At 42.0% G+C, this 26,885-nt stretch overlaps 1 protein-coding gene across 4 annotated transcripts in view; it reads left to right on the top strand.

Moving 5' to 3' along the window:
- The first annotated feature begins 8,975 nt into the window (after positions 1-8,975).
- The window catches only part of THADA (THADA armadillo repeat containing), a 202,531-nt gene continuing 184,621 nt past the window's right edge, over positions 8,976-26,885 (top strand). For all 4 annotated transcript variants that reach the window (XR_015051759.1, XM_085857381.1, XM_085857384.1 and 1 more), the window contains exon 1: positions 8,976-9,102. Coding sequence is in view for 3 of the 4 variants with exons in the window: in XM_085857381.1 (XP_085713507.1) it covers positions 9,014-9,102 (89 nt within the window). In the remaining variant the exon portion in view is untranslated. The remainder of the gene's footprint in view (positions 9,103-26,885) is intronic.

Here is a 26,885-nt window from a genome sequence, read left to right as displayed (position 1 = left end):
AAGAAGAGGAGGAGATAGCATATATAACACTTGTATGTATGACCTTGTATGGTTCTTGTAATAATGAGAGATGGATGGGAAGAGGGATTATGATCAGGTAGCTATATGCACGTATCTCTTTCCTCGTATGCTCGGCTTTTTGAGGAAGGTTGCCACCGGTTGCACATTGATCCATGCTGTGGAGAAGAAGAAAGTTATTAATACCATGTGAACTTGCAGCGACTTTATTGTTTAAATCTGCGATCTTGTCCTGTTTGGAACCGATAGAGGGCATTGCATCAGTGGCACACAGCACCCTCAGCCATTCACGCTACCCCGCATGCATGCCCATTAAGAAGAAGCTGGTTTGGGATATCCAACACTGCAATTTTTAAAAAACATTTTTCAATTTATAGTCTTCTCCATTCAGAACATATATTCATCTTTGTAATTTGGAAACAACCTAATTAGTACACCTGCTTCAAAGTGATGTTTCCACATATCATCCGACAGGAGATTGTGGAGAGCTACCTTTAACCTATCTCGTCTGAGTTCGATTCCCAACCCAACTATAAATTGACCAATTGGTGGTTCGTGTAATATTACTGTATCTGAGCTCGTTGGATCACAATGTTAGCTGTCCCTTGGCTGGACCTTAAGCTAGGTGGTCCTATCTACTAGCATTAGGTGGATGTTAAAGATGCTGTGGCTTCTTTCATGTCACGGAGTAGGCGATCATTATCACCAGCACTCGAAATAAATTACAAATTCCTCCCCAAATCAGTTCTGGTCGAACATCAAGCCTGGCCAACCGGTAGGTTAAAGACTTGAGCCAAACTTCCCCTCTTGGCAGACCTCACACGAAGGCGGGAATAATTGGAGCCATTGAAGAGGGCATCATCATTGTTGTAGAGAAGGTTTCCAGACAGCGGGGTATCCTTCTCACCTGAGGAACTGTGCAGTTTGAAACCTTGTTTGTTTTTATTCCGTTACAAACACACCAGCATAATCACCTTACCTCTAACAAAAAGACCAATGCCGACGTCACCGGTAAAAGTACTTTGGAGGTTTTTTTTTTTTTCATCAACTGCAGCTTTGATTATCATCAAATAATATCACAATGTTTAATTCGTATAAATAACAGCACAACACCCAATTGAAAAAAAATCTGTGATTCTGGAAGTGGGGATCCAATTAGCAAGAAAGAAGTTTCTCTCTGTGACAATGATGGGCAGAGGAAGAAAGGTGGCTTGGGGATGGCTTAAGGGTCTGGCACACAGGGATCAGCATAACAAGGTAAAGCCAAGCTAGGCGCAATGGCTAGCATTGGAAAATATAATCCTTGCAGTTGGGTAACAACCACACTCGACATATAACAAAGAATAACTAGAACACTATTCGGTAGTGCTCATACCTACACCAGGCTGAACAGTTTACGTTTTGTGTTCCACTGCTCGGCCGGATCTGAATTCGGACCTGAACCAAAATCAAATCGGCTTGTTCTTATCACCTAACCAACTCATCCACAAAGTTTTGTCAAAAGTCGTGCACAACCTTTTGAGATAACATGCTCTGTATCATTTTTGGCCCCATGATCCCAATATGCTCTAAATGGTGAAGAATCACTTTTTAAAATATTAAAAAAATTATATTATCTTCACCAAAATCGAAACAATTCTTCATCGTTACACACCTAACCTGCCCACCAACTTTCATCCGAATTCGGACGTAACTTTTTCAGTGCTATATATTGGTTTTAGGCTCATCATTTTGGTAAATCCATACTGACTGCTTTTAATTAGTTTGTATTGATTTAAATGGTTCTTCAATTGGTCCTTAACTAATGTCTCCAACAACATCCCCACAACTGAAATCAAACTAGCAGGTCAAAAGTTCCCAAATTCTTTTCTGAATCCCTTATTAACCATCCACATAATTCTTGCACATACAATGATATCGTCACTTGATCCTAAAAGCTCTCTTATCTCGACCATATTGGGACCATATTGGGATCATAAAAGGAGGTCTAACACTGCATTCACCTCATCGGTTTATCTAAAATCTGGGTTAACTAGAAGGGCACGCGGTAGAGTGCATACCTCTGCCCTGTAATGCCTGATCCACGAGAACATATCTGGCCCAATACATTTTCGAGGTATTGTGCTATATATCATTTTTGAGCCCTATCTCTCAATGGTGAAGAATCACTTAAAAAATTATCAGATCTGGATCTGGATCTTCACCAAAATTGAATCATTTCTTCCTTCTCACACACCCAACATGTCCACCAAGTGTCATCCAAATCCGTCCATGACTTTTTTGAGATATCGTGCTATATATATATATATATATATATCGTTTTTGGCCCTCTCTTTGAATGGTGAAGAATCACTTTAAAGAAATTCTAGTAGTTGGATCCGGATGCAAATCCAGATCCAGATCGTCACCAAAATCTAATCAGTTCGGCCTTGTCACACACCCACCTGTCGACAAAATTTCATCCGGATCTGTCCACAACTTTTTGAGATATCCTGTTCACAGACAAACAGACAAACAGACAAACAGACAGACAGAAAGGGGTGAAAACACAACCTCCTTCAGCTTCAGTGGCGGAGGTAAAAAAAACAATCCTGGACGAGATCTAGGAAATCTCCCCTGCTCTGCCCTTTCCCTATTCCTGGACCCAATTTCAGTTGAATCTGGATAAGAAGTAAATGCGTAAATATAAACACATGAAAAATAAGTGCACATGGGCCCTCATATTTTATTTCTCCTTGAAAAAATATGCGCATATGAAAGTCACAGTAAGGCTTTGAAAACTGAAAATATTATCGACTCAAACACCACAGTATTTCGGTTTTATTGGCACATAAACTTTAAATCCAAATTTCTTACACGTCTGATACTGGTAATTACAAGAGATTCATATAATAACAAGGCTTTTATTTTTATTTTTTAGAAAGAGCCGTAAAAGGGTGTTTTCATCACAATCAAAACGGACACGCCAGTGAAGCATCGATCATACACCCGTGAAAAGAAGATTGAGATTATCGCGTTTTACATCTCTTGTAAGTACCAGTACCAGACGTGCAAGAAATTCTAACTTAACCCGAGAACTTTGAGGCGAATGTTGAAGAATGAGGAAATATTTGTTCAGAGTGAAAAAGGTTCGAAGAAGAAAGGGAGCGGAAAACGGGCTTTACCCGGGCATGGAAAAACGAACTTGTTGCGGAGTTTAAACAGATACGTGCTCGAGGACTGAAAATGTATTTAGTCGTTTTTTTCCGAGGTACGGACGATTAAAATTGCAATGACATAAAAATTGACATCTATGCAGACAATGTGAAGAATATTTACCATTATGAGCACGTGTCATGGCTTTTTGAACGTGGATAAGCGCACATGGAAAATAAGCACAAACCATATGTGTTCCACTAAATCTAAAAATAAGCGCATACGCTTATTATCTAGATTCTTCTGTATCCCTGGAAAGTTAAAATGCCCCATCATCAATACTCTCCCATTATCACATGCCTTTCTGAATTGTCAACCACCTTTCCTTCCTTCACCAGGTCTATAAAAGCATCCTACAAGTATCTTATTGTTTTTCCAATCGTTAATCTCCATCCACATAGAATCCTCCACATCAATTCCCTCCTTAATTAAGTCTCTCCTTTCTCTTTGTGACATATTCTGCTGGACTTATCTTCTAAACGCTTAGAGTTATCTATACAGTATATATAATAGGCTAATGACATCTGCCTGTCTTTCTGGATGTATAGGCCCAGTCACACCTTGACATTTTAGCCAACGTATGCTGATTTTTGAATTTTTTTTCTAAAACGCTGGCACACGTTGAATACGTTATGGGTAAGTTTTGATAACATTGAGAGCACGCTGAAAAAACACTGCATAACGTCGTTGTACGCTGGCTTTAAACGTTGTACTTTTCGGTTGTCATCAAATTTTTGCATGCTTGAAATTTCACGACGTATGCCGGCGTATGACTCACACGTTCCGCTACGCTGGCCACAAGTTGTATGCACGGTCTGTGATCGTTGACAGACGTCAACACATGCTACTTGTAAGTTAATCATAAGTGGAGACACGCCGAGGTAATGTTTAGCGTACCCGAAACTTATTTCTAACCTATGATTAATGTGTTGTTGGCACGTTACGCGATCGTTGCCACACGTCGACAGACGTTACTTTTAAGTTACTCATAGGCTGAAAGACATCGGTATAATGGATCGTCCTTGCGTCAGCGTCCACGGCCACGGCCAGGACACTTATTTGCAGCATTATTCAAACTTTTCTTCGGCTGGCTTACGTATACCAAACTTACTCATACCGTATTTGACGTGCCCCAACGTTTTAGACACATTTTTCTTAGGTCGGCATACGCTGGCAAGATCGCCAAGGTGCGACTGCGATGTTGACACTTCCATTTCTACGGCAGTTATGATTCGAATCGTTGTGCGTCAGCCTTTTAATAGGCTACGTCACGACATCGTCGGCGATGCGTGCAACGCGCTATGCCTAAGTTAGACTATCGTTGGGCATCGGTTGTGTAGGCCGACAACAGGTTCAGCATTCGTTGGTATAAGTTATCTATAACACAACGAAACGTTCTGTATCCGTTACTAATGCGTTATACATAAGACCAAGTCGCTATGAATACGTCCGAATCTTTAAAAAAAAAACATCAAAAGTTCAACGTAAGCCAGCGTTTTACATAAATTTTAATACGTTGCCATCGCTGGCTAAAACGTCAAGGTGTGACTGGGCCTTATGTCCCACCCTGAAACAAGGAAATGCTTCTCTGAGAGAGAAAAAAAATTCAGTAAAAGTTGCTTAAAATGAATTGAAACCTTTTGGAAAATTATAATTTTTTTTCAATCAGACAAAAATAATTAAACCCGAGCGGTGTTGGGGGCAACAGACCGCCGTCTTGATCACTCCCGAAAAATGTTTTTTTCCTGCTATAAAGAAATATACAGTACAACCTCCCATGTTTGAGCTTTCAACAAGCACAAGAATAAAAAGCTTCCTCTTTTTTTTGATATTTTTACCAAGGACATCTAAAAAAAAACTAATAAAATGAATGTGCACATATATAGATCCTTCATTGCCCCGAATGGAACAAACACTGAATCGGGGAGGGGGAGGTGCCATAACCTTCAGAGAAATGTTAAATTCTGTGTTTCATTATCGCTTCGTGTACACACTATCGTTCCCACAGTCAAACTCAAGCACAGGTGTTGATGCTTGGTTGCAGATGCATGTTCTAAAAAAGCTTTGTACAAAAGGATGTACCAAATTAGGAGCTGTGCAATCCCGAGGGAGGACTTGACCCAGCAGAATATGCCCGTTCAGCATCTCAACATTTTTGAAGCCGGATGGAAACCGATTGGTTGATACATTATATGTTTTTTTGTTACCTTTCTTCAAGAGGTCACTGACAGATAATTTTACAGGCAGTATTATTTACAGTATTAGGCAAAAAAAAATAAAACAAGAGAGAGTGTGCAGATTTATTTTTATTGGATTTGAAGTTCGGGTCATCCATCCATTGATGAATCAAGATAAAAACAGGAGTAAAAATAAAAAAATAAAAATGACCGTTTTTACAGCCATTTTTCCCTGCTGTGCAGGGGTTGGCTTTTTCTTGAGGCAATGTTTTATGGCCAGATGCCCTTCCTGACACCAACCCTGGTCGCCTCTTACGACACACAGGGATATGGTACACCTATTCTAACCGGGGCATACACCGGGACCAGTACACTGGTACTCATTTCGCCGACCTCGGAAGGATGACAGGCTGAGTCAACCCCCTGGTGTTAATTCAGCAGCCAACAGGGCTTGAACTCAGGACCCTGGGATCCCAAGCCACCACTCTAACCACTAAGCCAACACCAGGCTTAAGATAAAAACAGGAGTAAAGCAGAATAAGTAGAGAAATGTTATGCATGCATACGCGCACACGCGCACGCACGCACGCACACACACACACACACAATGATCTCATCAAGTGTGAACATTGCAAACAAAGCATTGTGTCTGGACAGTAATCAAACTCAAAAAGAAAAATTCGGCATTGTTGATTGAGGTTTCAGTTCCCAATGACTTTGGACTAAATGATGCAGAAATCAGGAAAATGACCAAATAACAGGATCTGAACAATGCGGTCAAGAGAACTTGGAAATTGAGGAAAGCTGGAATTACACCAATGATAGTTGGAATGACAAGAATGATAATGAAAACCATTACTGAGTGTTTAAAAATCATTCCGGGGAATATTACTCCAAATGAGCTACAAGTGGAGGCTGTCAGAGGTTCAGTGAAGATTCTTGAAAGCCCTTGGAACGAGACGATGAGAACGAAGTTTCACAGTTTGGTTCATGAATCATGAATCCTTTACCAAAAATACCAGATTAGTGGGGCAACTTAGCTAAATATAGCATAACAATTGTGCATTTTGTGAGGAAAGCACCAAATTTGGCACACTAGTAGCCTATCATATTATGAACAGATTTGGATATTGGGCCATCTCAAATTTTTGATGGCAGTGGAAAATGGCTGCCACAGCCATCAGCGGCTGAATTTGAGATGGCCCAATATCCAAATCTGTTCATAATATGATGGGCTACTAGTGTGCCAAATTTGGTGCTTTCCTCACAAAATGCACAATGGTTATGCTAAGTTGCCCCACTAGGTGAAGATTTTGAGTTCTGAAACTCCCTCTCACCTCCTGAAACTCGCAAATGGAGATAACAACCAACGAGAAACAGACGCGCGCACACGCATGCATACGCACACAAAGTAGCAGCAGCTGACGCTCATTTAAATATTTCAAGAAGACGGAGCCCAGCAACAACAGAAGATGAGTAAAATAATCAGCAGAGTACGTACGCAGAATAAGACAAATTCTGAAGTCATCCCTCTCTCCATCAAGGCCAAAGGGCACAAGAGCTCCTTGTGATTCAACAGCCATCCATATCTGGTGCCCAAAATGTCTGCAGATGTCCTCCTGCAGTTCGGTACTCCTTTCTAGGAGGTTGGCGGCAGGATTTGCACTCCGGCCACTGCAAAACACTTAATTCCGCAAAACACATAAACCACAAAGAAAACTGAAAGCACACTCCTTCACAGGGCAGCTCAACGGATGACGGGATTGGTGCAAAGCATTCGGGACCCCCATTCATTGATGGTAGGAGGAAAAGTAACCTTCCTGGGTCAGATTGATTGATGTGTCAAATCATACAAGAGTGATGCGTCAAATCATACAAGAGTGATGCGTCAAATCATACAAGATTGATGCGTCAAATCATGCAAGCTTGATGCGTCAAATCATGCAAGCTTGATGCGTCAAATCATACAAGATTGATGTATCAAATCATGCAAGCTTGATGCGTCAAATCATACAAGATTGATGCGTCAAATCATGCAAGCTTGATGCGTCAAATCATACAAGATTGATGCGTCAAATCATACGAGATTGATGTATCAAATTATGCAAGATTGATGTATCAAATCATACAAGATTGATGGTCAAATCATACAAGATTGATGCATCAAATCATACAAGATTGATCAATCAAATCATACAAGATTGATGTGTCAAATCATACAAGATTGATGTGTCAACTCATACAAGATTGATGTCAAATCATGCAAGATTGATGTGTCAAATCATACAAGATTGATGTGTCAAATCATACAAGATTGATGTGTCAACTCATACAAGATTGATGTCAAATCATACAAGATTGATGTGTCTCATCATCCAAGATTGATGTGTCAAATCATAACTGCTCTTCCTTAATTTAATATCGGCACTTTATTGTATTCATCATGGACTCATGGTCCTTGTTAAATTGTGCACATTAAAAGGACAATAGAATTACAAACAGGTCTTTATTTTCCAAAGCATTTCATAAACCTAATATTTTATTTTACATGAACAAAAATCCATTGTTCTCAATGCAACCTCAGGTAAACGAGAAATAACCTTTTCCCAATTGCTGTCTTCTGCATGATTGCATCATCGGTGACTAAAACTTAAAATAGTTAAAGGGGGAATCTATTTTTTACGTACGCAAGAGGGGGGGGGGCAAAAATGAGAAAATCAGGGTTGAGAGAAGGAACAGCAGGAATTGGGTGATTGGAGAGAGAGGGGGATCTGAGGAATTTCTTCAGCGTAATAAAAGGTGTCGGGGAGATGTTTCGTATGCAGCCTGTGGCTGTTGGTTGCATCATTTTCTGAAAGTGTGGCTGTGACTGATGCAGTGCCTCTGTTACCAGCAAGCTGATCATTTTGCCGACCTCGGAAGGATGGCTCGGTGAGTCAACCCGCCTGGTGTTATTTCAACGGAACGACAGGGGCTCAAACTCAAGACCTTAAGATCTTCAATTATCGCGAACAGCAGGCTTCGACGGGGAGTGTGGGTGGTAGATAGCGGTTATGGGAGAGAAGGAAAGTGGGTTTAAGTACCATTGCTGGATGGAGCCTGACTGAATGGGCTGGTGAAAAATAAATAAACACCATATTTGCATTCACAATAAGTGGAGGAGCCATCCCCCCCGTTTCACGTCCAAATGCCAGAAAAATACAATGTTCTGAGATCGATTGGACTGCCTGTGCCAACTTATGTTTATGTCAATGACGGAGGCGGCACCGATGACGTCACGTCTTATGACCTGTGAGGTTCCTGTTCACCTGATGCACCTCACAGTGCAAGCAGGGTATTATTTAAAAAAAAAAAAAATGATTCCCATCATCAAAAAAAAAAAACCCATCAAAATAAATAAATAAAAAAGAGCAGCCCATCTGCTGCTCGGCAATCGACCTTTAAAGTGTCCACCACGTGCACGATCATTTGTCATGATCGATTGTTTTTGAAAAAATAATTTTTGTTGTTAAAATTTGACACGCACAACACCTCGTCCCACCTATCCTCCCTCTCCTCCCCCCGTCGCAGCGTACGCTCCGCCCAGCCGAATCCCCCGTGACAACGTCCTTCCCTCCGCCTCAATGGCGCGTCGGACGCAGCGCCTTCCTGTGGAGAGAGACGGAGAGGACGTGGACACAGAGTTCTTGAGACATCTTTCCAGGTTCTTGCGGTAAGCGATGCCCCCCCTCTCAAAAACGTATTCCATAACCTCTCTCTCAACAACTTCCACCTCATTTCCCAAGGAATTTAGATGTTTCGTCCGACATCCGGTTCAATTGGAAAAAAAATGCAAATAATCCGAGATTGAAGATCATTTTATCGTGCCAGTATATTAGTTTTAGACCTCCAAGCTGAAGTTCTCAATGTTTCGATAATTCTGAATCGCTTATTTGATGTTTATAGGGTATTTAAAAAAAAAGATAGAGGTGGTGGAAGCCAGCCGAGCTTGTTTATCCCTGGAGAACACCCTCAGTGGAATTGCAGCTGTAGCCTCCTTTAACAGCCTCTGTGAGAGAACAGTCTCAGTCAGATAATGATGCAAAAGAGAAAGGAAATTAAATAAATAGCATAAAACAGCAAAAACGAGAGAACACCTTGGTTCAAGTCAATTTTACGTTGTTATAAGCCTGGGGGGAGGGGGGGTTGCAGCAATGTGAAATCGATCACGTTTTTACCTGGATCATCATCATTTTTTTATTTATTTTTATAACGACGTACAAACCAACAGTACGTGTTAATGGACATCATAAAATATCGAATCACCGGTTACTTTGTTCGGTGAGATGGCTGTTTGATCTGTCTGTCGATTGAGGGTGCAGGTGCTTTTTCACTCCATGGCTGACTCGGAACAAACAGCCAGTGATTTGAAGAGTGCCATCATGTTTTGGAAAAAGAGAATTTCATTTCATAAAAAAAAGGTACAAAACCTGATCCCCTGAAATACAGACCTGTCATCTTCAAATCATCAGCAAGGTCATGGTCCGGTTCATATAAAATCCTTCCTTTTCTCCAACAACCTCACCTCAGATCACCAATTTGGTCTCAGACGAGGTCACTCCACCTTGGACATGCCGCTTCTACTCACCCAACAACGGATGGAGGCCCTCAATGTCAGACATGAGATCAGGGCCGTCTCTCAGGACATATCTTGTGCTTTTGATGCAGACTGTCATCCCGTCTTGCTCTCCAAACTGTCTGCCTTTGGCATCCAAGGCCAACTGCACACTTGCTTACTGCCTTCCTCTACTCTCGGAGCCAACATGCGGCATTCAACGGTTTCCTTCCATCTCGATCTCTCTCCCTGTCAAGGCTCGAGTGCCCCAAGGAAGTGTTTTGGGCCCAGTCCTATTCCTGATCTTCATCAATGATCTCTCTGACTCTCTGGAAAATCCTCTTTATCTATTGGCTGATGTCTCCACTCTCTGCCGTGACTTCATGCATCCTTCAGACAGGCAGGCAGCAACCTCTTTCCTCTTTTCAGACCTTAGAAGAAAAAAAAAATCACAACATGGTCAAACACTTGGAATTTGTCTTTCAATCCTAACAAATCTCACACTCTCACTATCTCTCTCTGAAAGGAACGTCTGGCAAACTCTCCTGTCTACTTTCTTAACAATCCTATTCAGGAAGTTCAGTCATTCAAACTCCTGGGTCTCACTATCAGCCATTATCTTTCTTGGGCAAACCACATTTCAAAGTTGGCCTTCAAAGCCAACCGCCGACCGGGCATCCTCCATTATACAAAGTCCTTCCTTGGCACACCTGAACTCCTATTCAGCCACAAGGCCTTCATCCACAGCTTGATGGAGTATTGCTCTCCCCTCTGGGCTGGCTGTCCTGCCTCACACCTTGATTAGCTTGATGCCGTGGAAACCAATACCTTCAAGATTATTGGAATTTCCTGCGATGAAGCGGAGTCTTTTGGTCTATCACTGTGCCATCATAGACAGGTCAGTGGTCTCTCTGTCTTCCACCACTTCCTTTCTGGTCATGCACCCCTCTTCTGTTTTTGTGCATTGTCCCACCCCCACGGGTTTCTTCAGGGCTCACACGGTCCACCATTGACCTCCTTCTGGTGAAACTACCTAAACCCAGGATTACTGGTCTCCTCCACTCATTTGTTTTCTTTTTTACTCCCTCCCCCTCCCCCATGGAACCAGCTTCCACATCCTCATCAATCTCATTCTTCCTTCCAGGTTTTCGAAACAGCTGTTCACCACCATCTGAGATCGTCCTCAATCCTAAACCATGATCTTTTCTAACCTTGTTAAGCCCACCCCAATCCCTCCTCATCCAAATTTCCAGTTTTCCCTCCTTGGAGTTTCTTTCTGTGTCCAACTTGTGCACCCCATGCATGTGTGTTCTGTGTCCTGTTTTTGACTGTTACGTCCTGATCCGTTCAGTGTACTTGCTCTTCCACGATCTTTGACTGCATATCCCCCCCCCCAAAAAAAAATCACCTTCTACGTAACAGCACACCCCCTTTCATTCGGACAGGGGGAGGGTGGGGAGAGGGGGACTGTTGTGGTAGTCTTCTGCTTTGTTGTTCAAAAGTATTTGACTCAATTATATTGCCAAAAGAAGTATAGACATTTCGTCTTATCTTTTTTTTAAAACACCAAATGCCAAACACTGAGAAAACGACCAAGTTCAAAAACATCAGATAGGTCTGTTATAGCGTTCTAATAATTAATTACATTTACTGAGTGCTTTATGGATTACTTATACTCTAAAATCATAGTAATAATGAAAATAAAAAAACATACATGCTGACACATATCTTGCAAAAACTTCGTTTTGGCAAGATAATAAAAAACAAAATGACTTGCCATCCTAAAATGCTAAATATTACTTAAAAACCAACTAAACCGTACATAGCAAGTTTAAATAAACTGCATGTACATACACTACCGGTAAAAAGTTTTAGAACACCCACATTTTTTAGTTTTTACTGAAATTTAAACAGTTAAAGTCCAGTGAATAACCTGAAATGCTACAAAGCTAAGCGGTAAACTGCCAGAGGTTAAAAAAAAAGTTTAGTTTACCAAAAACTGAAAAATAATGTAAATTTCAGAGTTGTTAAAAAAGGCCCTTTTCAGGGAACAAGTAATGGGTTAGCAACTGCAGCTGTTCTGCAGCAACGGAAGTAAATTAAGCCTTGAAAGTTGATGCAAACAATTCCTTCCAGGTGTCCCAACTTTTGTTGATTAGTTACAAAACCTCTGTCTGTATAAAAGCAGTGTTGGAACAGATTGTGTTGCTACACCCTCTGTAGCATTATTTGGACAATATTGCACTGCAGGAAGTAGTACATTGCTATCATAATGACGAGAAGGAGACAATTAACAAAGGAAGACAGACAGACCATTTTATATATATATATATATATATATATATATATATATATATATATATATATATATATATATATATATATATATATATATATATATATACACACACACACACATTACTAAAACTCTCATCTTGTATGTATGTATGTTCCCGAAATACAGCCAAAACGGTACACGATAGCGCAAAAAATTTATGGCCACCTCACTCACCATTCTCCTGGTTACGGAGACATTCTCCGGTGTGCAGTATCAAGTTTCGTTCAAATCGGGCAACAAAAAAATTCTTTAAAAAATCAATTCCGATTCAGTCAAGTACTCTTCGGGAGAATTTGATCAATGCAAACAACCTCAGCGGTATCGTTCGCTGGAGTTATGTTTTATTTTTATATTTATTTTTTGAAATGATTTTTTTTTATCAACCGCTGTCACAACGGAAACCCAACGGGTTCACGGGTCGTCTTAAACCCTTAAACCCTTAAAAGTAACCCTTAAAAGTGTAGGTCTTTCCTTTTGAGAAATGACAAAGAACCAAGGTGTCAGTGAGTACAGTTTCCTACACCATCAAAAGGCTCTTGGAAACTGGAGGAAACTGACAGGAAGAGGTCTGACAGACCCAAAGCCACAACACAATCAGAAGACAAGTTTCTGAGAGTCAAAGCTTGCGTGATAGGCGGCTCACAGCACAGCAGCTTCAAGCACAGCTTAACACTGGTCAAAGTAAGGAAGTCTCAGTTTTAACTGTGAAGAGAAGACTTCGAGCTGCAGGTTTGACAGGTCGAGTGGCAGGAAGAAAGCCATTGCTAAGATGGCAAAATAAGAAAAAGAGGCTTGTCTGCGCCATGAAGCACCGCCAGTGGACTACTGAAAACTGGAAGGTCTTATGGACCGATGAATCAAAATTTGAAATCTTCGGTTCATCATGCAGGGTTTTCTTTACACTGTCAAGTAGAGGAAAGGATGGTTCCTCAGTGTGTGACACCAGCTGTCAAACACGGAGGAGGAAGCGTGATGATCTGGGGCTCTTTTGCTGGATCCAGAGTCGGCGACTTGCACAGAGTGACTGGCACCCTGAACCAAAAGGGCGACCACAGCATTTTGCAGCACCATGTAATACCCTCTGGTCTACGCCTAGTTGGTCAGGGGTTCATCCTACAGCAAGATAACGACCCAAAACATACCTCCAGGCTATGTCAGAACTACCTTAGAAGAAAAGAACAAGACGGTAGGCTTCAAATCATGGAATGGCCAGCACAGTCTCCAGACTTAAACCCCATCGAGCTGGTTTGGGATGAACTGGACAGAAGGGTGAAAGCAAAGCAACTTATAAGTGAAACACATTTGTGGGAACTTCTGCAACAGTGTTGGGAAGAACTTTCTGAGAAATATTTGATTTCCATTGTAGAAAGAATGCCACGAGTATGTTCGGTTGTTATATCTGCAAAAGGTGGCTACTTTGATGAGACAAAAATTTAAATTAAATTTTGTTCAACAAAACGATTCCATGATTTCTTTTTTTATCTGCAATTGTTTATTTGTACTATGCTTTAATTTCAGAGTACATTGAATCATTAAACTGCTTAAATTTCAGTAAAAACTGTAAAAATAGGGGTGTTCTAAAACTTTTGACCGGTAGTGTACATTGACTTATTACCTCTGCCCACAAAGGTGGACGGAGGGTATGTTTTCACCCCTGTTTGTTTTTGTTTTTCTGTCTTTCTGTCTGTAAGCAGGGTATCTCAAGTTGTGGATGGATTTGAATGAAATTTGGTTGGAATGTCAGGTATTTGATAAGGATAAATTGATTCGATTTTGATGAAGATCCGGATCCGGATACGAGAATTTAAGTGATTTCTTCACCATTGAGAGATGGGGCCAAACGCAATTTTTATCTCTATCTCAAAAAGTTGTGGACGGATTCGGACGAAATATAGCTGACAGGTTGAGTGTTCGACGAGGACAAATCGATTAGATTTTGGTGAAGATTCAGATCTGGATACTAGAATTTTTTGAAAGTGATTCTTCACCATTGAAAGATGGGGCCAAAAATGATATATAGCACGATATCTCCAACATTTGTGGACAAGTTACAACAAAACCAGCTGGATGAGGGGGAGATGAGAAGGACAAGCCCATTTGATTTTTGGTTAAGGTGCCGATGCACATCCAGCCTATCAGTGGGATAAAAATGTAAACTGTTCAGCATGGTTGTGTAAATGTATTTTCCAGATTACTGTCAATTTACAATACTAGTTCGTGGCTGTACGTGCGTGGCCGTATGTGCAAACCCCCCCCAAATTTTTTTTTTCAAACAACCGCACAGGCTGTTCCTTCGCTCTCGTAAACGACGACTGGATTGGGGCATTGTGTTTATCTATAAATGCGCATAAGAAATCGAGAAATTATTGGAATACAGTGTCATCACTATCCGGAAGTCCGTATGTTGTAACCCGTAGTGGGGAACACGGCTGAGGATCTATTCCCCAACGGCCACGCCTATGCAGCAACGTGTCCTCTCCTTGGTTGGTAAATAAATGGCCATAACTTGGGAAGCACTTGTCCAATTAATATCAAACCTTGAAAAGGCACATACTCAGGTCCCCAGCAATATTGCTGGCAAGTTTCAATTAGATCGGACCAGTGGTTGTCGAGAAACAGCGGACACACACACACACACACACACACACACACACACACACACACACACATTGCTGGAATTATAGATAGATATAAAATTGTGAGGGTTAATTTGTATTTTAGAACAACAAAAATACATATTTTAAGCCAACATTTAATTGTGTCCAATGATGAGGCATCATGAATTATAAATAGGAAGATTGTTCCACAAATTTTTGGCGCCACACAGAGCGTGCGGGTCCAGGTGCCATACTAGGGATGTTTAACATTAACAGAGTTTGAAAGAAAATTTACGCACTTTCCTTATGAGGGGCTCTTTAACCTATGAAAGTGCAAGTCCGTTTTGAGCCTCATAGGTGAGAAACAAGATCTTGAACCGGCCACGTCGTGCAATATTTAGAGAGCCAGTGCAGTGAACGAATGACGGGGGGGGGGGGGGGGTGATGTGTCATTATCGCAACTTTTGACTGCAAGTGATGTTATCCACAAATACTGTCTCGGAGGCATTTATTGATTCGACTTTTCATGCCAGATGTGCCAGACGTTCGACAATTGTCAAATTTCCACTTTTTACCCTCCAGGATCAATCGGTATTTGAAATAACCTCGAACTAACTTGAAAATAACAATAGATTAATTATCAAATATCCCTTCAGTAACTTTTTCTTGTTGCCGACTCGAATTCGAAACGATGCCTTGAGTTGGGATACCTTTCGTTGAAAGTGTTTGGCAAAGTGTTCTTGACAAATCATTGGATGTGGAGTTACCTTTGTGAAGTCATTTTGCATTGCTTTCAGGAACTGTACCTACTGATTACATATCATTTGGAAATGTCAAAGGAGAAGCCTTGATCAGATAAGTTGCTGTAACCCACAAACAAACAATGTTTAACTTGACCATTTTTAGGGGGAAATCCTTGCAGCAACAACCATTGAATCATCTTCGCTTGAAACTACTTACATGGGTGAAACTCCTTCCGTATTTTATGGAAATCTGGGTTTTCTAACGACTCATTAGGAGGTTTCCATATGTTCATCATCAGATAGGCATGCCACGACTGTAGGGAATTGAGGTGCTGCTCCGATATGCTGATTCGTGTCTCAACCCATTTCATCCGGATGGAGTGAAATACAGACGTAATAACGCATCATGAGCACGATCATGTGAGTTACTCCCATGGTAGTTGTTTTTTGTAGATGTTAACCAGGTACAAAAGCTTGCAAGCGCGTTACCGTGATTAGATGTCTGCCAGGCAGGAGGCCGTGTGTGTACTATGTAGTATGTCGGTGTTGCGTGTCTGCCTTTCCTCGCCGGCAGATTCATCTGTACTGGTTATCATGTTTAAATTGAATCGATATTCGTTTACATAACGAATGTTTGTTGACATTTTATTTTGTGATTGGAATGATGATGTTCAGAATGAAGATGTGGAGATTGAGTTTTAAGAAGATGAGGAATATTGTAAAAAGGGGGGGGGGAGGAAAAGGCGGGGTTTCCCCGATCGGAATGGAAGGTTGTGACATTCATCCATCCCTCGTGGGCGATTTATAATCGCTGTAGAAGACTGCTTGAGTTATCACCGAGACGGGACTTACTATTTATCATTCGGTGGAATTCTTCTCCAATGGTCTCACAAAAGGTCGAGGAGAACTTGCGTGCAATTTATATCTGTAGCGGCATCATTTTCATGTTGTAATATGTAAATATTCCTGAGCTCGGGTTGATCGGGGGGTTTTTTTGTGGAACCGGATGCATCCGGAAGAGTGACGAGTGGGTTGTTCCGTCGTGGTTGGAATAAAGGATGGACTCGGATTCCGAATACCTTCGACACCTTTTCCTTCCATGCTAAAGATCCACCTGCTTGGCGTTTTGGGCACGAATGACCGCCATTTGTTGATGTCCATCAGATGCATTCCGAGAGAGAGAGAGAGAGAGAGAGAGAGAGAGAGAGAGAGAGAGAGAGAGAGAGAGAGAGAGAGAGAGAGAGAGAGAGAGAGAGAGAGAGAGAGAGAGAGATATATATATATATATATATATATATATATATATATATATATATATATATATATATATATATATATATATATATATCTTTTGTGCCTGGTGTTGTGCTGGAAAGGGCAACCCTTGCCGTAGAGATTCGCTGGTAACGATTCTTCACCTGATATTGTCACCTTCATGTGGCTCGTGTGTAAAGAGCTCTTCTTTGTCTTTGTGGTACCTTACACGCCTCGTGGTGTCTTACATGGTTTGGTAAGGCTTTTCTGCTGAGTCTGGAGTCTATTTCTCCTTGGATCCTTCATCAACATTCCTGGCTTCGGTCCTACCGAGTTCCAGAGGGCTATTCAGCTAAGTAAGTACCTTGTGGCATTAGAACTCCTTTCAGACGTATTCCCATCATTTGTTTCTACACGTTCACGACTCTGACCGTTGGCGATGCAGTGCCCCCCTGTTACTCATTTCGCTGACCTCGGAATGATGACAGGCTGAGTCAACTCCAACTGTTGTTCATTGAATGGCCCGCAGGGGCTCGGACCCAAGACCTTGGGATCTTAAGCCAGCCACTTTAACCGTTAAGCCAACACTAGGCTTGCTCTTCAAGTGAACTTTGCATATGGAGTCTTTATTTTTACCATTTAAAAAAAACAAAAAACATTGGATACATAGTCAATGCTTGTGGAAGAGCTTGAACCACTGAATGGATCAGGATGCAACATATCAAAAGCAACACTAGTGAGGGGGTGGGGGGACACCAATAGCGGAATTGTCGGACAAAATAGAGGGAGACTTGGACAAGAAATAGAAATAGAAAAGGGGGGCGGGGTAGGAGAGAATGCATGGGGTGGACAGCATGGATAGAGAAGAAACGTTGAGGAGGTAGCAAGTACGATATTTGGAAGAAAGAAGCAAAATAAGGAACACAGGGGAGTCATTCCATCTGAAATCACCAAATTTAAGAAAATGTTCCCAGTTGACCTCCTCAGATTTACTTTAAACTTTCATAAAATAGTTCCCAGGTATCAAAATGAAGCTGCGTAAAATTTTAGGTCCATAGATGCGGTCAACTCCGAGATATTGAGGGTTGAAAATGTGGTTGTGGCCCTATTTTTATGGTCGTTGCGAGCATCACAAAATGAACGGCTACTTTTAAACTCCCACAACTTTTTAAATATTAATGCTAGAGCCTTGAAAATTTTCAGAGATTATTCTTCTATAACTGCTCTGTAAGAAACGAACATATAACGGAGTACAGTGCTCCCTCGCTATATCGCGGTTCACTTTTCGCGGCTTCACTACATCGCGGGTTTTCAAGTAGAAGTAGAAGAGTAGAAGTCGCCTCCAGTAGAAGAGATTTAATGCTCTTCTTCGCTGTGCAGTACTACATTCATCTCATCATCGTCATCTTCATCGTCGTCAGTACGGCACAGCTATCATCATCATCATCGTCATATCTTCATACGTCAGTACCCATAATACGTTTTTTTAATATTTTATAGTACAATATAGTATTTTTTAAATTATTTTTTGGTCTTCGGCTTTGCAGCCCCATGAAGTCGCATTTCCGATGAAAATTTTTTTATTTTTTTTAAAAAATAACTGATTAAATGTGTGTGGGGAAGGTTAATAAGAGTGTGTGGATGCTGTATAATGGTTTAAAATACGTTTAAAATGTGTTTAAATATATTTAAATAATTAAATATATGTGGTTTCTACTTCGCGGATTTTCACCTATCGCGGGTGGGTCTCGACCGCATTAACCGTGACAGGTGAGGGAGCACTGTATACCTCTATTAATTTTTATGACCTGATTAATTGAAATCCAGAAAAAAAATGTTGGTTTTGTATGAAGACCCAACTTTGAGACCCCATACATTTTTATTGACCCATCCCAGAAGCTTGAAATTTTTTCATGTAATAACTGTATGGTAGTAGTATTCAAATACATGTTTACTTTTCTTAATCAGTCATATGTAATACAGTCATGATCCCTCAAAAAAATTTTAAATGTTATTTTTCCCCGGAATTCAGGTGAGGATTGCAAATATATGACAAGGTATACCACTTCAAATTGTTCACCATTGGAAAGAGCATATTCAAGTTTACAGAAGTGTCAAATATCAAAGTGGTATTTTTAAATATATATATTTTCTATTTTTTTTAAAACTGTTGTTAACACAGTCGTGAATGCATGAAGTGTGTGCATTGTGTGGGCACCATGGTAATCATGAATGATTAGTTCTATGAATCAAATTAATAATACAAAAATATATCACATACTGCAATAACAATGTAATAAAACATTTCACGTAAATGATTTGAATGGGTCCTTGATCTGCTTTTCCAAGTCAGGTGCGAGCTTGTACTGCCTCCCAGTTGACGTTAGGGGAGCATCAATAACTTTCATCACATGGACCAAAGGAACCCAACAAATGTCCTCCCTTGAATGTAACTATATCCACTGCTGACATCAGCAGATCAGCCACGATTCCTGAGTTCTATTTTTAGCCCCAGCCAGATGAGTTAAGCTCTTACTATTTACAAATGAGAAACAAAGAATTACAAATTCAAATTTCAAAGTATTGTGTTCATGGTATCCTAATAGCAGATGATATGTATGTACATTGTATATACCGGGCGTAGTGGCGTGCACCTGTAATTCGGCTACTCGGAGGCTTGGGTTGGAGGATCGCTTGAGGATGGGAGCTCTGCGCTGAGCCGTGCTATGAGAGGGTGTAGGGCAGCCCGGAATCATGGCGACACCCAATCCTTATCCCTGTGTCGTAAGAGGCGACCAGGGTTGTGTCAGGAAGGGCATCCGGCGTAAAACCTGTGCCAAATCAGTATGCGGATCATAATGGATGATCCGCTGTGGCGACCCCTAATGGGAGCAGCTGAAAGACGAACAACAACATGTATGTACATTGTATATACATGTACTACATGTAAAAGGAATGTTCATTAAATAGCACACACAAGGTGCACAGCACTGGCAGAACATCATTTATTCAAATATTTTTAAAATGTTGATAGAAACATTATACCACTTTGATATTTGACACTTTGATGAGAGTACTCCATCAGGCTGCGGACGAAAGCTTTGTAAGTGGTCAGGAGCTCAGGTGGGCCGAGGAAGGACTTTGCACGATGGAGGATTCCCAGTCGGCGACTGGCTTTGGAGGCGAGGTTGGAAATGTGGCTTTCCCAGGAAAGATCATGGCAGATAGTGAGACCCAGAAGCTTGAAAGAAAGGACTTCTTCCAGAGGATTGTTGAGAAAGTGGATGGGGGGATTTTCTAAACGGTCCTTTCGGAGAGACATAGTGAGAGTGTGAGATTTGTCCGGATTGAAAGACATGTTCCACGTGTTGGACCAGTTTGTGATTTTACCCAGATCCCAGGTTGACAAGAACAAGCCGATACGATTTTGTTTCACGTCCAAATGCAGATGCAGCCTATCGGTGTGATACAAAACTTAAACTGTTCAGCCTGGCGGAGGAATGTGCTCAACCAAGTGCCCGTTCTAGTTTTTATTGCCGATGTACCATTTTGAACGGGAAAATGTCCTCTGAAGATGAAGTGCTCAGTCCTCCTGCTTTGTATAATGTAAGGACGGCTGTGTTGATACTATTATTATGAATGTTATTATTCTCCCATTTTCATTATCATTATCATTATGGAATTGACTGATTTTTTTTTTTTCTTCCGGCAGGTGTGCGGATCAGCAACTCTTTCTTAGCCTCTGCACTGCCCTTGTGTAGGTATACATGTATACGTCCAATTTTCTCCAAATTCCCCTCGGCCGAGTACCGTCGGACCCTGACATTCATGGTCCCTATATTCGCGGACCCCGTATATTCGTGAGTCATAAAGTGTGACCTGTTTCAACATTCATGCTTCTCGTATTTGCGAGTTTTTGAAAAGAAATTTTAAACACTTCAAGATTGGTCTGCTATATCCACCGCGACTAATATTAATTCAGCCTGGGAATTTTTCCATGGAAAATTGCTCTCTTTTCTGCACAGATTCATCCCAATCTCATCTTCATTTATCTTATCCATCCTCCCACTCTTGGTTCTCTGAATCCTGCGGTGAGCCATTTGCTTTAAAACAGCTTATTTCTCCTCTTGGAAGGCAAATCTGACCGAAGACAACCTCAGATCATTCCACGAAACCCACAACAAATGTGTGTCCTACCCTCAGGGGAGCCAGAAAACACCATCTGTCCAATCTCAAGATTGAACATTCAAACTTGTCTCGCTCCTCTAAAACCTGCTGGTGCCTAGTTAAGTCTGTCTCTGGTGTATGCTCCCCTTCCATCCCTTCCCTCACTTCAAATGACATCTTAGCCTACTCTGCTCATGAGAAGGCCGAATGCTTCAAGTTGGTGTTTGCTTCAAAATCTTGTGTCCCGCAATCCCTCATTCTCGGTACCCATCCTTCTGTTGTACCCAATTGCTCCTGAATTCGGTGTCTTTGGTCCAGATTTGGTCGTGCAATGGTTGGAGCACCCGCTCTGAGTCTGGGAGGTCAGTGATTCAAAACCCCATCCGAGTCGTACCAAAGACTTTAATAATGGTACTTGCTGCTTCCTTGCTTGATGCTCAGCATTTAAAAATGGATAGAGCACGGACAAATATCCGTAACTTGGCAACCATTGTGCAGGTTTTGATGGGTGGAAATTATGGACCTAATGGCCTCCTCCTGCATTGAAGTTCCTTGTAAGTGAACTCGTATTTACCCATATTTATTAACTGACGTATGTGATACTTTCATTGACACACCACCAATTTTACTATTTTGAATTGTTTCTCAGCATTAGAGTTCCAGTTCCATAAGTCCGAATATGACCCACAGGGGAAGGATGTGTGGGGAGTATCAAGGATTCTTCTATTTTTGCGAGCAGAATAAATGGATGGCCGCCTCTAAAATCCATAGGCAACTCTCTGTCCTTGCTTATTTATTTATACTGGGAGGGCAGAGTATCAAAATAATCTATCTATAATCTATAATTCCAGCAGTGTGTGTGTGTGTGTGTGTGTGTGTGTGTGTGTGTGTGTGTGTGTGTGTGTGTGTGTGTGTGTGTGTGTGTCTCTGTTAGTCTGTCTGCAACCGCCGTTTCTCGACGACCACTGGTCCGATCTCATTGAAACTTGCCAGGAATATTGCCAGGGACCCGCAGATGTGCCTTTTCGAGGTTTGATATCGATCGGACAGGCGGTTCCCAAGTTACGGCCATTTATCTGTCGATCAATGACAAGATACGGTGTTATGACGTCACAATTAATGTTTGTTTATTTATTTATTATTATTATTTTTTTGCACGATCGACGGTCCGATCTGATTGAAACTTTCCAGGAATATTGCTGGGGCCCCGCGGATGTGCTTTTCAAGGTTTGATATTAATCGGATAAGCGGTTCCCAAGTTACGGCCATTTATCTGTCGACCAATGACGACACGGTGCTATGACGTCACAAATGACATCACAATTAATGTTTATTTATTTATTTATTTATTATTATTTCTTTTGCACGATTGAAACTTGCCAGGAATATTGCTGGGGACCCACGGATGTGCCTTTTTGAGGTTTGAGAGAGAGAGGGAGAGGCTGCACATACTGGCACTCACATACTGGCACGCACCTACGGGCCCGCCCCTACGGGCCTGTACTAGTAGTAATAATAATAACAAGTCTGGAGACGGCGATGGTTCACGAGCAATGTACACGGTTCGCCTTTTTTATTTTTTGACCTTCGAGGAGACGCCACGGGCAAACTGGCAGGAATCGGGAAAAACGTAAATGATGAAAGTTGTCGTACTCGAAGAGCACTACTTACATACCAACTTTCATTCGAAACAGTTGAAAACCCGAGGAGCTCGATGCCCAATTTATTGATTTTTTTTTGACATTTTCTAAGTTCGTGACCTTGTGACCTTGACCTTGGGACGAAAATGAAAAATCGAGCTCCATGGGGCTATGCAGGTGCCATTGGGCTAACCAAATACCGAAACTCCTTCCAGATTCGACAAACCCCTCGGAGAAGATGTAACTTGAAACCGGCTACCCCATAAAAACACATGTTTTTTGGGCGTGGCTCCGCGCATAATGGGCGCACCACGCCAATTCTCAGGAAAACACAACTAGATCATGATATAAACCTCCAACCCAAATTTTATCAGGATCGGATCAAAACCCACAGAGCTATGCTCGGAACAGAGAGACAGACAGACAGACAGACAGACAGACACACACCCATAACGAATATAGTGGTCATTTACTGACTCGTGAACAAAAAAAATTAATATGCTTGTTTGACCGTCCATCCATGTGTGACGTTCTTTCCCACACATTGGTTGGACAGGTGGCCGGACTCCACCCACAATTGCAACCTGAAAAATCATACGGCCACCATTTTGGTGCTTTGCGAAGCCAAATACCTCTTCGGAGCTGTCGTTCACAGTCGCCATGCCTTCCTATTAAGTTTTCCATTCAGTGTAACACAACGACAGTGACTGTTAAAAGGATCATGAAATATTGAAAGATTGGAGCCGATATGTGTCACAGGCCTTGTGAAGGCCACAGTGTGTGTTGGTCTTTGGCTACAGGCATCTTTTGTCAGCCTATGGACTTGTGCAATTGGAATAATTTGAGCTTTCTAACTACGGTGTATTATGTATGCACATAGGCAGTGGGCATGGCTTTTCTTCAAACCTGGGTTATTTTATTTATTTATTTTTGGGAGTGATTGAAGCAGCAGTCTATTGCCTATACACCGCCAAAATAACGATATGGCATTCTCTTGAGCATCTTTTACCACGAAGGTTTCCGTGGGCTCTTGCTAGTATAAAGATATTACCATGACAAAAAAGTTTGGAAACGTGTCACAAAAAGCTTGGGGGTTTATTTTGAGTCTGAAGAAAGAGGTTGAAAGCAAGAGTCAGGCCTTTTATTTTTATTTTTATTTTTTCTTTGCCTTCCACAAGCTGATGACGAAGCTGTGATGACACAGGAGTCATCATGATGATCGTATGCCGTTAGTAGGCAGTCAGGCTCAACATGGAGTGCTTGCCTATTACAGAACCTGCTATATTAGTGATTGGTAACCTGCGGGTGACTTCTACCTGCGCTTCTTCCCTCCCACCTTGGTTTTTCACTTTACCTTGTGTACGGTCACTTGAAATGTTTAAATACGCAAAGTATGATTTTCTTTTGTATTAACACGTTCAATCCACATACTAAAATATATTGCTCTCTCTTTCAAAATTAATATTTGCATTCTGGCTTGTAATTGTGGTTCAACGGGGGGGGAGGGGGGTCTTGCAAACCTTTGAGTAGATTGAGAGCCAGATCTCATCACCTACCATACCCTGTACAGCACGTCTGTTCTGCCGAAGCTGTTTCTTGACTCGGGTTACAATCCTGGACGGGTCGCCACTCCGATGCAGGATATTCTACCGAGTGTGCAGGAATTTGTGATTTGTTCAGCGTGCCGGCGACAACTCGCCTCGTCTTCGCAAAGGACGTCGTGGGATATTTAACGCCCACCATCTAATGCTGGCAGATGGGAAGCCCATTTTAACGTCCATCCGAGTGATGGCGCACACATTCATGAATCGCAGGCAAGACCGTTTTTAGCTGAGCAGTAGATTAGAACCCAATCTGGACAGCTCAGACAGAGGCGATTGTGCATACCTCTGGGTTATCCTTCCATCCCAGACCAGACATGCAACCTCTGATTAGCTTAGTGTGTTCGACATTGATCTAAATTATTTGAGAATGTGTGCGTCGAATCGAGGAACAATGTCGTGTGCGCATCGAAACTGTCCGGTCATGTGTTCTGCATTTGTATTTGGAATTCTCCTTATGGCTGTGGGTGGCATGTTTGATCATAGCACCGCTTAACGGTATCACAGCATCACGAAAATGGTAGTGATAGTGGGAATTATTTTAAATCCAGCAGTAGCGTGACAGAGATATCAAGTACTGTGGGTGTTTTTTTATTTTTTTACGTTTCTTTTATATTTTCCCTGGGGTCAATTTTAAATAATGGAAAGTACGTTGAATTGACACATCCTTCAATGTGGAAAGAGTTAGGAAAAAGTTGTGTCATTGCCACATGTGTTGGTTAAAGAATGGAAAACTACCACATCGTGGCTTAACCATTATTTCAATGAAAACTGAGATTTGAGCATCTTTTGTGTTGTGGGAGGAAATTAGGGTGGGGGGCGGGGGATTGAGTGACGTGGAATGTGGAAATGCTTTGATAGGATGCTGATGATTCAAGTTTAGCCTTTTTAAAAAATGATCTTACCTGTTTGGTTTATGATCAGGCATGGTCTTTTTCATCCAATTCACCACAGGGCTTTCAGTCTCCCATCGAAGAACTGCACAAGATAAACCACCTCCAACATACCCACTGATGGTCCAATTCCTATTCACAGGAGACCACTATCGCTCGAGGTTCCTGGAGATCGAACGGAATGTGTGACAGGGAAACACCGGACACACGGGTTGTGCGGGAGGAAGGAAGGAAAGCGGATTAGGGCTCGGGGAGGTTTAGATCAAGAGCAAGAGAATAGTCATTGTATAAGTGAGGGACAGGTGCGCTATGATCGGGGGCTGAAGGGAGGGTGCAAGCCTTCATCTGTGGAGCCGATGAATTCGAACAATGTTTTATTTTCCCTTTTCTCCGAAGGTGCGAGAGATGAGGTGATTGGATGAAGGGACGCATTGAGAGTCCGTGCCGAGATAATCCATCTCGTGCTTGCACGGCCGATTCACTTGGACGCCAAGGGGCTCACGCCGAGAAAGAGGGGCTTTGCCCTAATGACGGACCTTCTCGGCGGGGCGTGCCGTGCAGGGTCGTGTGGCTGCGCTCCGAATAAGGCACGTAATGTTAAGCCTGGTTTCCCTGCGCGGCGCCTTTAAACGTTCGCATCTGCTCCGTGGAGTTTTGTCTGTGTCTCTGGATCCGCTGCTTTGTGCCAGTGGCGGTGGACGCGTTGATCTGTCCATCCGCTGAGAAAGCGAGTCTTACTTCTGCTTATTCTGATCAAATCCAAATGCATTATCTTCGATACAAGGACTGTGGAATACGTTTCTGATTGCCAGCGCAAAGAAGATTGCGTTTTGGATGACAAATCAGTAAGTTGAGAGAATGATCTTGTGAGACACCTGTTCCCAGAATTTAGCTTAGTTAACTTGGTTGGACAGAGAAAGACAAACTTGTTCAGCAAATGTCTGCTCGCATTTCAGATGATTTCTGGAAATGTGTTGAAATCTTTGAAAATGTGGCATGCCGAAGCCAAAAATGTTGGTGATTCTCCCAAGTTGTGATGTAAGCAGTCAAAGCAATCATCTTTGAAGTTGGAGATGGTTTTTTTTGGGGGGGGGGGGGATTGTGCTGGGGCGGAGGGGGCGGGATGTGGGAAGGAGGAACCTGGATGAAAACGGGGGTGGGGAGGGGGACTTGGATGAAAACTGCATCTGACCTCACAATCAGGTAATGGAATGATAAGCGCGGGTGAGTTGCCCCCTAAATCAGTTTTGACCCCGGCTAAAGCCCAGACGGTGCGTGTGCGTGGCCCTGCGCGCCGCAGCTGGAAGGCATTTGGCGGGAGCGGGACTGCGTGGGTTTGGGAAGATATGCTTACGCCTAATTATGTGGTCTGAATGGAGTTAATAGGAAACATGAGTTCATGCACAATGTAAACCTGATTCGTTATAACAGCTCGAGGGCGGGAAAAAAAATCTGACAGCTGGAAACAAACTTTTTATTTGGCATTTTTTCGACTTACATCTATATTTTCAGGGTATTTTTATCGACCCTCTTTTTATGACTTTGGGGTTGGAAGGGGGGGGGGGACATAGTTTTCCGAATTTCTGTGAAGTATGTAATGACCCCCCACCACTCCTCCTCACTCCTTACGCATTCTGCTCGGTGCTCTTACTCCCCAAGGCTCTGCAG

The sequence above is a fragment of the Eptatretus burgeri genome, chromosome 15 (genome assembly GCF_056783735.1).
Source record: "Eptatretus burgeri isolate ZD-2024b chromosome 15, Ebu_testis_v1, whole genome shotgun sequence".
NCBI classification, from domain to species: Eukaryota; Metazoa; Chordata; class Myxini; order Myxiniformes; family Myxinidae; genus Eptatretus; species Eptatretus burgeri.
This window is presented reverse-complemented; position numbering and strand designations above follow the sequence as displayed.